At 44.0% G+C, this 12,099-nt stretch overlaps 1 protein-coding gene across 1 annotated transcript in view; it reads right to left on the bottom strand.

Annotated features, from left to right (window-relative positions):
• Positions 1-11,601, bottom strand: part of nmbr (neuromedin B receptor) — a gene marked incomplete at both ends in the record, with an annotated part of 133,442 nt that extends 121,841 nt beyond the window's left edge. Inside the window, one exon of the mRNA XM_080744799.1 lies at positions 11,153-11,601. Within this exon, the coding sequence (XP_080600925.1) occupies positions 11,153-11,601 (449 nt within the window). The remainder of the gene's footprint in view (positions 1-11,152) is intronic.
• Positions 11,602-12,099: the final 498 nt, after the last annotated feature.

The raw sequence follows: 12,099 nt of genomic DNA, 5'->3' as shown, positions 1-12,099 counted from the left end.
TCTCTCTCTCTCTCTCTCTCTCTCTCTCTCTCTCTCTCCACAATTACTTTTGAAACAACCGCAGCATTTGTATATATAGTCCCTGGTTTTCATGTGCAGTGTGGTGTGAAATCTGCTGTGCTCACCCGGCCATTGTGGACCCCGGGAAGGGATGAGAGAAATTACCAAAATGGGACTCGATGAACATCGTGCATGAAATAAGCAATGCAAATTCAGTCAGGAAACTCTTCCTAGTCGCTGTCACAATATATGCTTTGTCGATCCGCAACTTTTTCTATTTTTGAATTTCAATCCTGAAAAGTTTCCACCCGACAGAGAAGATGGGGTTAAGGGAAAAAACAGTATCTATGGCAACAGGCAAGCCAAGGTATGGCAGCTTTACAAGGAAGATTCTCAAAGAGAACACCAGCAGCTGGTGTTCTCTTTGAGAATCTTCCTTGTAAAGCTACGTTTCCCGACCGTGCACCCGGTAAGAAGTTTACTACTGTTGAGAAGACTTGGAGTCGTGCGCGCACCTCCGCTTCAAACAAGGTGCCATACCATACAATTGACACCTCAGCTGCCATACCGGTACCTTCCCATGCCCAATTGATGCCTCTGCTGCCAACCACCTGTTCTCCAGCCGACAACCCCTTGTCTGATCTATTAAAAAAGTGGGTAACCCCATAATTATCATGAAATGTACAATAATGTGAAATTCATTTTCAAAATTGTACTTCTTAACTTTTGCAAGTGAACTATTGTATGTCTGTCATATCTGTTGTACTGTATGTGGTTGTACGTGATGTGTAATGTACAGTATGTGGTGACGGACCCCAGGAAGAATAGCCATGCTTAGGCAAGTGCTAATGGGGATCCATAATAAAGTAAAGTAAAGTAAAACCCTCCACCACCCCAGGTACCACCTTGTTGTCTTGGGTCTGCTTGGCCCCATTTGCCAAGGGGAGGTGTACTGTGCTCCCTCAGAATACCTAAAAGCAAATCCATTTATCACCACACCAATTAATGTATTCCTTAAAAAAATCTATATTTTCATTCAATCCATGAGTTGTCCTGACTGAAATCTCATTCATCATTGTGTCTTCTCCTCTGATGGGCCGTGCAGTGACTGGCTGGCCTGGCAGCCTAGCAGCCAGGGCTGCCATGCAGGCACGACTAATTACTCATTTTATGCCCACTATTTTGACTAGTGTGGCAACGTTGTGGTATTATAAAAAAGAAATAGCCGATATACAAGCTCACAGAGCTTGTAGATCAGTTATTTTTGAAAAATCATGAAAATGTTAGCAAATCTTTGAAAATATAATTTTCAAAGCAAACCTTTTTAACTCAAATATTTGCTTCTGTGGCGTCCCTGGAACAACATATTTTGAGATGGGGGTCCGCAGCCAAATACCTAATTTTGGGGGTCCTTGACATGAAAATGTTTGAGAACCACTGATTTAGAAGAAGGATTTAGGGTCAAAATATTCAAAGAGGATTTCTCAAAAATAGCAAATCTACAAGCTTGCAAATAGCAGATAAACAAGCTCACAGCATGGCACCTGCCACACTGTGAGCTATCTGCTATTTTTCAAGGTTCAAGGTTGTACAGGTTGTCCTTCAGACAATGCAGTGGTATATATAAAATAACAGCAAATCAACAAAAACAACCCATCTAAATATAAAATAATACGTAATAATAAGTAATAATGATGTATAGGGAAGAAAGAGTGCAAAAGGCACATTTTTCACTATAGTTAAAGCATAAAATAATGATTAAAGTCGTTAAAATCTAATGTGACTCATGCGTTCCAGGTCTAAATGGGTTAAAGTGTGTATAGCACTAGTGCAAATTTTCAACGCCTGTCCACGGGAGGCTTTTCTAACTTCTAACCCAATCAAGTACAAAAATTAATATATATAATAATAATAATTAATATAGCTTAATCTAAATCAGACCCAATCAAAAATTGTGAAACAAAAGTAGACGTAATCATTCCAATGACCATTCAGAAGCCAATCATGTGAGCACAGTTGATTTGATTTCAACCATAGTTTGAGTCACACATTACCATCTGTCTCTAGTGTTATATCCGTAAAGGCAAAGAGTTTCAAAGGTTTTGCCCCCTTCACAGAGAAAAAGTTGTGATTTCTTAAACAATGCCTGTGGTTCTTCCACTGTGATGGTGCAACATAGCAGCATTGCAGAAAGCCAGACTATATTTCTTTCTCCTATAGCTTTCCTCAATAATGTGAACTCATTAGATAACTCCAAATGTGCCTTCAACTACAGTTGAGTTACTGTACATGCTCTGGTATATAGATTTTGTATTTATGAACTGAATCTATTTTTGTACTTTTGTATGCATTCCCACCCGTGTTGTCTGTCTATATGTATGTTCTATGTATGTTTTAAAGAGCTGCACTAAAACAAATTCCAATCAACTCTGTTGACATGGCAATAAAGTATTGAATCTGAATCTGGTGCAGCTGCAATCATGACTCTATTAAATTAACATGGTACCGGGCCGCTCAGTGATGCTTGGTCAGCCCGCGTCAACATCCATACGGTAGGGATGTGATCCTGAGCAGGGACATGCTGGGCCCCTGATTCAGCCCGGGAAAAAGAGTTGGAGAGGCCCTCATTGCGAGAGATTAGAGAGAGATCTCTCTCTATAGCGCTGCTGCTACTCAAAGATTTGTGACAAAGTGACAAGCCAGTAGGTCAATTACATGAGTTATATTTCTTCGCTGTCGGGTGGAAACCTTGTATGTCCAAAACCGTTTGTTTTGTATTTATCATTTTAAAAATGATTTAAACTAGTGAAAACAACCGATCTACAAGCACACAACGCCTCGCGGTGCGAGGCGTTGTGTGCTTGTAGATCTGCTGTTTTCACTACTTTTGTTTTGCGAAAACATTTACAAATTTGAAACTTGGAGATACAAGGTTTCTGCTCGACAGTGACGATTTACTTTGTTGGCCACCCAGACCCCAAAATGGAACAAAGGCTGACATTTTATTTACATTTTTTTTCCTAATGGCCGGCCTGGACCGGACGGCAATGAACCGGCCGTTCGGGAGTTGCCCCGCTTTTCCCAATGGCCAGCACATCCCTGATCCTCCTGAGTCAGTTGTAAAAACACAGTGGTTGAATGCTATGTGCTGCTGAACTGGAACAACAGCACAGCTAATTGATTGGCTTCACATTCTCACAGTGTTTAATGAACAACTCGGTGAGCGAAAACAATGCAACACACAGCGGAGAAAAAAACACATCTGGACGTGTGACCTTTATGAAGGGCTCAATAGACAGCACACACCATACTATGTCATACTAGAGCAAGGGTCTTCAACAGGGGGTCCGGGACCCCTGGGGGGGTCCTCAGAGTTACTACAGGGGGTCTTCCAAATCTTTGTGTAATAGGATAATTCTTTTAAATGAACAACTTGAACAATCGCATCCCTATTCTGAGGACAACTTTAGCCAAAAATAGCAGATCTACAAGCTCTCAACGCCTCGCGCTGCGAGGTATTGAGAGCTTGTAGATTGGCTATTTTTGGCGGATAGGTTTGGAGTGAAAGGTCAAATTGAATAAGTATTGATGATTTCAGTGGTTAAATGTCTGAAAAAACGCATTAACACGAATCCAACATAGACTGATGACAGTGCACGTCAATGAATCTATCTTTGAAATCGATGAAAATCCGAACACAATTTCATACAATATGTAGTGGGGGTCCCTGCTTCATCTCCCTGTCAGCCAAGGGGTCCTTTGCCCGAAAACGTTTAAGACCCCTGCGCTAGAGCACCAGTTGCAGTGAAGCAGCTGTGTTATTGCTGAGCGATAGCGACAGACAGTCCAGCCGGCAGAGCAAATGGACCAGGGATGACTTGACAGCGCAGCCATACAGCACAGCACAGCCACAGAGTCCGATCAATACGGTCACGATATTGGGTTGGCCTTAACAAAGCTTGAGGGAAGACCTGATCTGGGGGATTGTGTTTTGGCATTGTGTATCTGATGCCTGAGCTGAATGAAACAGTGGTGTAAAAAAGCATACACATTACTGTATATACTGTACTTACAGGGATATTTCACCCCAAAATGACTTTTTACAATTTTCTACTCACCCATGGAGACTTGAATTCATGTATTTATTTTTTATTTTTATTTTTCCTTTTCATCGCATTCTTAACCTAGAATTATTGAATGCTTTAACCAGTGAAAAACAGCAGATATACAAGCTCACAGCGCGGCACCGAATGTTTGTAACTCAAATTTTGCTTCTGGGTGGTCCCTGGAACTAGATATTTTGAGATGCGGGTCCGTGGCCAAATAAATATCATTTTGGGGGTCCTTCACATAGTAGTCTCTCAAGAACAGACTAACTGAGCTCCAGTAAAGTGAAAAGGACCTTTTCTTTGACGATGGCTGGCCAGATTGCTGACATAGAAACATAGGTTTTTTCAAAAAACCTTAGAAGGATTCAAAAGACACTTATAGAATCGGGTCAAAATTCAAAATTCACGATTTAAAAAAAATAGCAGATCTACAAGCTCGCAGCGCAGGACTCGGTGTCACGCTGCAATACAATACAATAATGTATTATTGTGTGCTTGTAGATCTGCTGTTTTCACTACTTTTGTGCGACAGCCTTGTTGATGAAGCAGGGCTTTACTTCACGAAGAAATTTACAAATTTGAAACTTGGAGATACAAGGTTTCTGCCCGACAGCGACGAAATGTATGTACGGTAATTACTTTACACCACTGTGAATGAAACATTCAGTACCACAATACAGCCAACACACAATGGACTGACTGGACACACAGGCACGCATGCACCCACACATACTCACCCCCCGCTGTGCGTTTGTTTACACACCAGCTTGTGACAGCTGACTAATAATAACTACCCCCAGACACACACGCGCACGCACTAATGCACATGGCACACGATGCGGAGGCACGTGCACGAGTGCATGCACACATAATTAGAAGATGCTTTTATCCAGAGCTTTGAAGTGCCCTTTGCTCTGATATTAAAGCAAATATGTGTACTCTAGTCACCAAACATCATCAGATCAAAGAGTTCCATCAGTAGAGTGTAAAGAGAACTAGTGTACCGTGATGCTTCAAAGAAGCTAAGATCCCAGTTAGGGCCTCCACAGACGACAAGACTTTGTGCACGATGTTGTGGGATTTGAGGAATTTATTACCTCGACGATAAACAGCCCAAAATCACTCATGATGCACAGTTTTTCTTACGTAGTGTGAAATGCCTGCCGATTATGTTAATACGCTTTTTACAAAAGATAAAAAGCTAAACTATAGAAGCATTTCGGATTCAGGCGAAACCCATGAAGTCATGACACAAAAACCGCTGGAAACCCACACATTGACATCCAAAGAACCCCGCTGGCATTTGCCTTGTATTGTAAACAACTGTGCCTCGACGTGTCGTTATAACCACACGTCGCGATAGCTTTCCGTTGTGTTGTACAGTACTTTTGATGGATTTTACTAGCAGAAAGCCACTGTCGCTGGCTGGATCACAGACGCAAACACAGAGAGACGCAGCAGTCCCTCTCTCTCCCTCCCTCGAGTCCCTCCCCTCCCTCTCTCTCTCCTCTAGTAAGATTTCACCACAGCGCTGTCGGTGAAGAACGGTCTTACTCGCGCAGCGGGACACACAACCCAATAATCTTCAAGAAAGAGGATCGTGTAGTGTAAATGCTCATATGATCCGATGAAATCGGGTTGTATGCGAAGTCTTGTCGTCTGTGGAGGCTTTTAAACATCTTACCTTCATGGGTTTGAGGTTAAGCGAAACAAATCTAAATGAAAATTAAAAAAAAAGATATGAGACCAAGTAGCCAACATACTGTATATATAGCATCTATCACATGGGTGACATAGGCCCAGACGGCTAGTGGTCCAGGCACCTAGGCTGCTGATTCAGACTAACAGCGCGTTGCAGGTTCGATTCCTGGTCCTGACCACCTTTGCTGCGTGTCACTCCTGTCATTCTACTGTAATATGGCAATAGGCAAAGGCCCCCCAAAACATCTTAAAACTAAAAAAAGGGATACGAGATTACGAGGAGAGCAGAGTGCCAGGGGTGAGGTAATTGATACGCACGCAATGTGGGTTTTCACACCGCAGTATGACTATGTATTGATTATGTGAAGTCCATGACATGAGAGAAAGAAAGAAAGAAAGAAAGAAAGAAAGAAAGAAAGAAAGAAAGAAAGAAAGAAAGAAAGCGAGCAGTGACGCATGAAACCCTCAGAACAACCAAAGGAACGTGGAAAGAGCATTCAAAGCTTGTCAGAGGTTGATTACCATCTCTCCCAGGGCACTTGTCTAATGCCACACATTGACTTCTTGCCCTCTGCTAAACCTGAGTCAGCCCGGCAACTCTCCTTCTCTCTCTCTCTACCCCCCAACATCACTTCACTTGTACATATCAATTACAAAAGCCCTGCAAAATGCCAGCACTTCAGAAGGCCTCAAGCTCTCTCTTATACTTTTACGTAATAATATAGGCTACAGTGGTGGGAAAAGTACTCACATGTTTTACTTAAGTAGAAGTATCAATACTGCAATGCAGAAGTACTCTGTTAAAGTAAATTAAAGTCCGGAATTCTGAATTTACTTGAGTAAAAGTACAAAAGCATTGGCATCAACATAAACTTAAAGTATACTAAAAGTAAAAGTACTATATTATGAAGAAAGTCTAAAACGTGTAAACATTTCTGAAAATAGCAGATCTACAAGCTAGATCGGCTAATTGGTAAATGTAAGTTTTGGAATAAGAAGTAGGGGCACGGTGACACAGTCGGTAGCGCCTCACAGCTAGAAGGTCCTGGGTTTGATTCCTGCCGGGGATGCTGTGGGCACTGGGGGCGTGTTCTCTCCTCCGCATCATCAGTTCCCATAGCCTAGGAGGGGTTGGCGAAAGAGCCTGTCTGTGTGGAGTTTGCATGTTCTGCCCGTGTCTCCTTGGGTAGATACCCTCACAAAAACATGCAGTAATCCTGGTCTCTATAATGCCTCCCCCTGGCCAGCCGGGGCGCCTGATGGAGGGGAAAGGAACTGGTTGGAATAACGTGTTCTTTCCACGCGCTACGTCCAACCGGGTAAGCTCATGCTTCCTTCAGTGCATGAGCTCAGTTTGGGGCTCTCCCCAGGTTAGCATGAGAGCAGCGCCCAGGATTACAGCTTAAGCATTTGGCAGAGTAACCAGTAGGCCTAACTAAAGTTTTCAAATAAATGTAGTGGAGTAAAAGTCCAATGTTTGGATCCGAGATGTAGTGGAGTAGATGTACCGGTGCAGATGACTTGCGTCCAGATTTACAGTAAGCCTAAGTAGACCAGACGTGCACGAAATGGGCTCTGGCACGGCGTGCAGTCAGAGTCGTAAAGCCCAATATGGATGCTTAATCGTGGGACACCGTAGCGTAGCTGATTTACAAGCATTGATTTTGGAGCTGACACGATGCCCAGTCACAGGACGGGAAGCCATGCATGCGTCTGCCGCGCCGCCCTAAGCCAAGACGCTGGGCGTGTGAGTTTCAGGCAGCGCTGCTTTGTATATTCAGTGCACTCGAACGCTATAATGTAGCTAATGCACTCGTTTGAGAAAGCAGTGATATTAAAATGGATAGATCTAATTAAATGCGACGACGTGCACTTTTGAAGAAGACGGGGTTCCATTGATTTCTTACACTTCTGTGGGAAGTTTGTGAATTACAAATTGATGCTGAAATGGATGCACGCTGGGACAGGATTTAGTTTCAGTTTCGTTTATTTCACACCACTAAAACGAAATCCTATCCCAGCGTGCATCCATTTTACTTTTGTATCAATTTCCTTCAGTTTGTGAATTTAAAATTGACACTGAATGCCTTATACAACAAGAAATACAATGATATACTATAATTGCTCACAAACACATGCACATTCCGTACGTGCATGTGCACTCGCGAGTCACGCATGCCCACACCCACACTGTTGGTTGGTGTGATGAAAAATATCTGCAGCAATCAGCTCGGTCATTTATGTTAATAATTATAGCATAATTTGTATATAGCCGTGAATTGACACTTCTTTGTACATTCCTGATAACTTCATAATCTCGTAACATTACTGAACTTCATGTCTTCATGACTGTTGAAGTCTGTCTGACCCAAGTGAAATACCTGGTGCAGGTATACGAAAAGGGTAAAGACTTTAATAAAGTCATTTCAGAATTGCAAGTGTCCATCACAATGGTTGGTTGGTTGGTTGGTTTGCAAATGTATTCAAGGGCTATTGGTTTGGGGATGGGGTGGAGGGCCACAGTCCATGGGGAGCGATATAAACTCCAATGCAATGTCCCTGTACTTTGACCTACACACATATATAGCAAGTTTAACTGGCCTTAAGGATAAGATGGAAATATAATTTAATGTTTTATTGAATCGTGCACACACACACACACACACACACACACACACACACACACACACACACACACACACACACACACACACACACACACACACACACACACACACACACACACAGGTAGAACAGCTGCTTGGGAAATGGAAGGTTCCACTCCCCCTGTGTGGAAGTGTCCTTGAGCAAGACACTGAACCCCAACCATGGAGACTGGTGCCTTGTATGGTTTCCTCCAGTGTGTTAATGAGAGTGAATGGCTGAATGTTAATGCACATAGTAACGCGCTTTGGATAAAGGCACCATATAAATGCACCATGCAATTACCAAAACACACAAACGCACAAAAGCACTGATTTAATTGTTGCCTTGTGTCATCATTGACAGCTGCAGTATTTCAGCACCTCTATGACTGGACAGCTCCGATATGCAAAGCCATCCCTCAGACTGTATATTTATTTCAAGTATCGCAAGATTCAGAAGTTCTTGGCAGCTATACTGAAAGAAAGCAAGATAATAACATGTCTTGTTGCATTATCGCAATTGTATTTTTGTCTATGTTTGAGGGTTGCTAACGCCTCCTACATGTGGCTTTGTCTGTTTGTTCCATGTCTGTCTGGTCAACAAAAACACTAACAGCACTGTAGGACTAGGAGGAGGCACAAGGCTTTACACCTTTAAGACCTGGAAAGCAGACTGTGTGACTGTGTCACATTTTAACCACTTTAACACATCTACTGCCTCTTAATCTGAAGGTTGCTTGGTGCCTCGGCGCCACGTCGTTTCCTCCGTCGGCCGCCGCTATTATTTTGAAGGGCCGGAAGGGGGTTGTTTTTGTTTTTTTGGATTATCACTTGACGGCAACGATTACGTCATCTAGTCACATGACAGTGTGCGACAAGAAGATGAAGATGGCTGCGCCCTGCCTTTTGCCTTGTTTACATTTAGATCTGCTGCAAAATGTCTCAAAATGGCTATTTTGTTTAAATGAAGTTTCTTTATGGGCCTCGCCATTGACTTAACATTGAGGAGCTTCACTTCGCGTGCACGCCCAACGTGCGTTGTAAACAAATCGCCGACATTACCGATGCGAGCGGGACCGGAGCGACATTAAGTAAGTAATAATATCTTTACTGTATATACAGTAAGATTCACAGTCCTCACCGTCAACGGCGCCATGGTATTAACCCTTTCAATGACAATCCTCACCGTCAACGGCGGCAGATGGGTTAACCATCATTTTAACCTTTGGCTATTCAAAAATAGCAGATATACAAGCTTACAATATGAACTTGTAGTTCTGCTATGTTTTTTATTTTATTTTTTAACTTATTGTTTTTTTTTACCGTATCAACTCAAATCTTTGCTTCTCGGTGTCCCTGGAACAACATAATTTGGGATGGGTGGTCTCTGGCCAAATACATATCATTCTGGGGGTCCTTGATTTTAAATAGTTTGAGAACCTTAAGTATAGAAACATAGGCTTTTCAGAAAACTATTTGGAGAAGACATTTGTAGAATCGGCCCCAGGTCTTAATTAAAGTTGTGAAGGCTTAGAGTGCTCTAAAATCAGTGCTCCGACTGAGGACCGCCAAGAGACATGACTGACTGCAGATCTGAACGGTCCTCAGTTCTAAACGAACCCACAAGACAAATGGTCTATATCTCATTATACACACACTTTCTCATATACACTTTCTCATTATAGCCTACACATGCATACACTTCCTCATGATTGAAGAATGTACGTATGTTCATTGTCTGTCTGTCTGTCTGTCTGTCTGTCTGTCTGTCTGTCTGTCTGTCTGTCTGTCTGTCTGTCTGTTCATTGTCTGTCTGTCTGTTCATTGTCTGTCTGTCTGTCTGTCTGTCTGTCTGTCTGTCTGTCTGTCTGTCTGTCTGACTTTCTCTCTCTCTCTCTCTCTCTCTCTCTCTCTCTCTCTCTCTCTCTCTCTCTCTCTCTCTCTCTCTGAGATACTTAAAGGACCACAATGGGAAGAAGCCTTCAGGCTTTTTTGTGCTTTCATCCACTGAATTCATTTTAAATAAAGTGCTCAATCAATCAAAACTCCCCCTGGCTCTCTCAGATATCAGATATAGACTGCTTACACAGTGCGCACATAGCCACACCGCGCGCGCGCAAGTGCACGGCACGCGCGCGCACACACACACACACACACGCACGCACGCACGCACGCACGCACGCACGCACACACACACACACACACACACACACACACACACACACACACACACACAGCCCCTTTCTGCTTCATTGTTGCAAAGAAGCAACACACACAGCACAAGTGAATATCATTTCACAATCAATACCGATCGATAGCCTGCTGCTACAATGATCATCTATATGTGTGCACCTTTTGTTAATCTTTTTGTTAAACTTCAATCAAGTTCTCAATAACGCACTGATGAGTTTGGAATGCAGGGTGCACTTTTCGCGATTCCCCCCTTTTTTCTTCAGAAATGACGGTGTCTTGCAACTTTCTTAATTTTACACTGGTATAAACTTACTTTACACCACTGCTTTTGATGCTTTTGAATTTGAACTCCGAAAGTAGGCCTATCTAACAGTTTTGGACATATGAGGTGCAATCTTCTAATCTTCTTAATCTGATTCAATCAATCGATCAATGAGGTTTCCACCCGACGGAGATCGATTACCAGCGATCATGCATACATTGACGTAAGTTGACTTAACTCACCTGTCCGCGCTGAGCGCCGTGAGGGTGAACACCGACACGCCGACGGAGGTGAGCTGGATGACGGGGATGAGCTTGCACGCCGCCACGCCGAACGTCCACTCCTCGAAGAAGTAGCGGAAGGCGTCAACGGGCACACAGGTGACCAGCAGCAGCAGGTCGCCCGCCGCCAGCGAGGAGATGAAGATGTTGGGCACGCTGCGCATGGCGCTGTTGGTGACGAAGATCTTCACCAGGGTGATGTTGCCCACCAGGCCCACGGTGATGATCAGGATGTACACGGAGGTCATAACGCAGCGCACCACGAAGTCTCCCCCCGCGCCCGCAAAGTCCTCCTCCATCTCGTCCTCGGTGAAGTTGTAATTATAGACGACGTCCCCGGAGTTCCTTCCCCCCGCCGCCGCCGCCGCCACCGCCGCGACGGCGGACACGTTGAAAGATATGTCCTCCATGGGTTCTTTGAGGGGGGGAAAGAGTTGTTTTGTTGTTGTTGTTTTTGGTGGAAATGACAAAGCAAGCGCGTCTCTCTCAGGGTGAACTCGGGGGTAAAGGGAGCTCAGATGGAGCGGGTGTCACATTCAGCGCCGTTTCCTCCTCCGCTGTGGAGCCACACAGAGCGAGGCGCGCTGCCCTGCGCTGTCCGGGTCGGGAGCTGTTCACTCTGAGAAGGTGCTGAAATGGATAACCTCCTCCTCAGCGGCTGTGAGCGACAGCCACTGGTCTGACCTAGACTGATGCTCTCTGACTGACTGACTGACTGACTGACTGACTGACTGACTGACTGACTGAGCGACCGCGCACTGAAAAATACTGACGATCGAGGTGCATGTGTGTGTGTGTGTGTGTGTGTGTGTGTGTGTGTGTGTGTGTGTGTGTGTGTGTGTGTGCGTGCGCGCACGCGCGTGAGAGAGAGCGAGAGAGAGAGAGAGAGAGAGAGAGAGAGAGAGAGA

The sequence above is a fragment of the Nannobrachium achirus genome, assembly GCF_963921795.1.
Source record: "Nannobrachium achirus genome assembly, chromosome: 16".
Lineage (NCBI taxonomy): Eukaryota > Metazoa > Chordata > Actinopteri > Myctophiformes > Myctophidae > Nannobrachium > Nannobrachium achirus.
The sequence above is the reverse complement of the archived record's forward strand: the minus strand, read 5'-3'. Positions and strand labels throughout refer to the sequence as shown.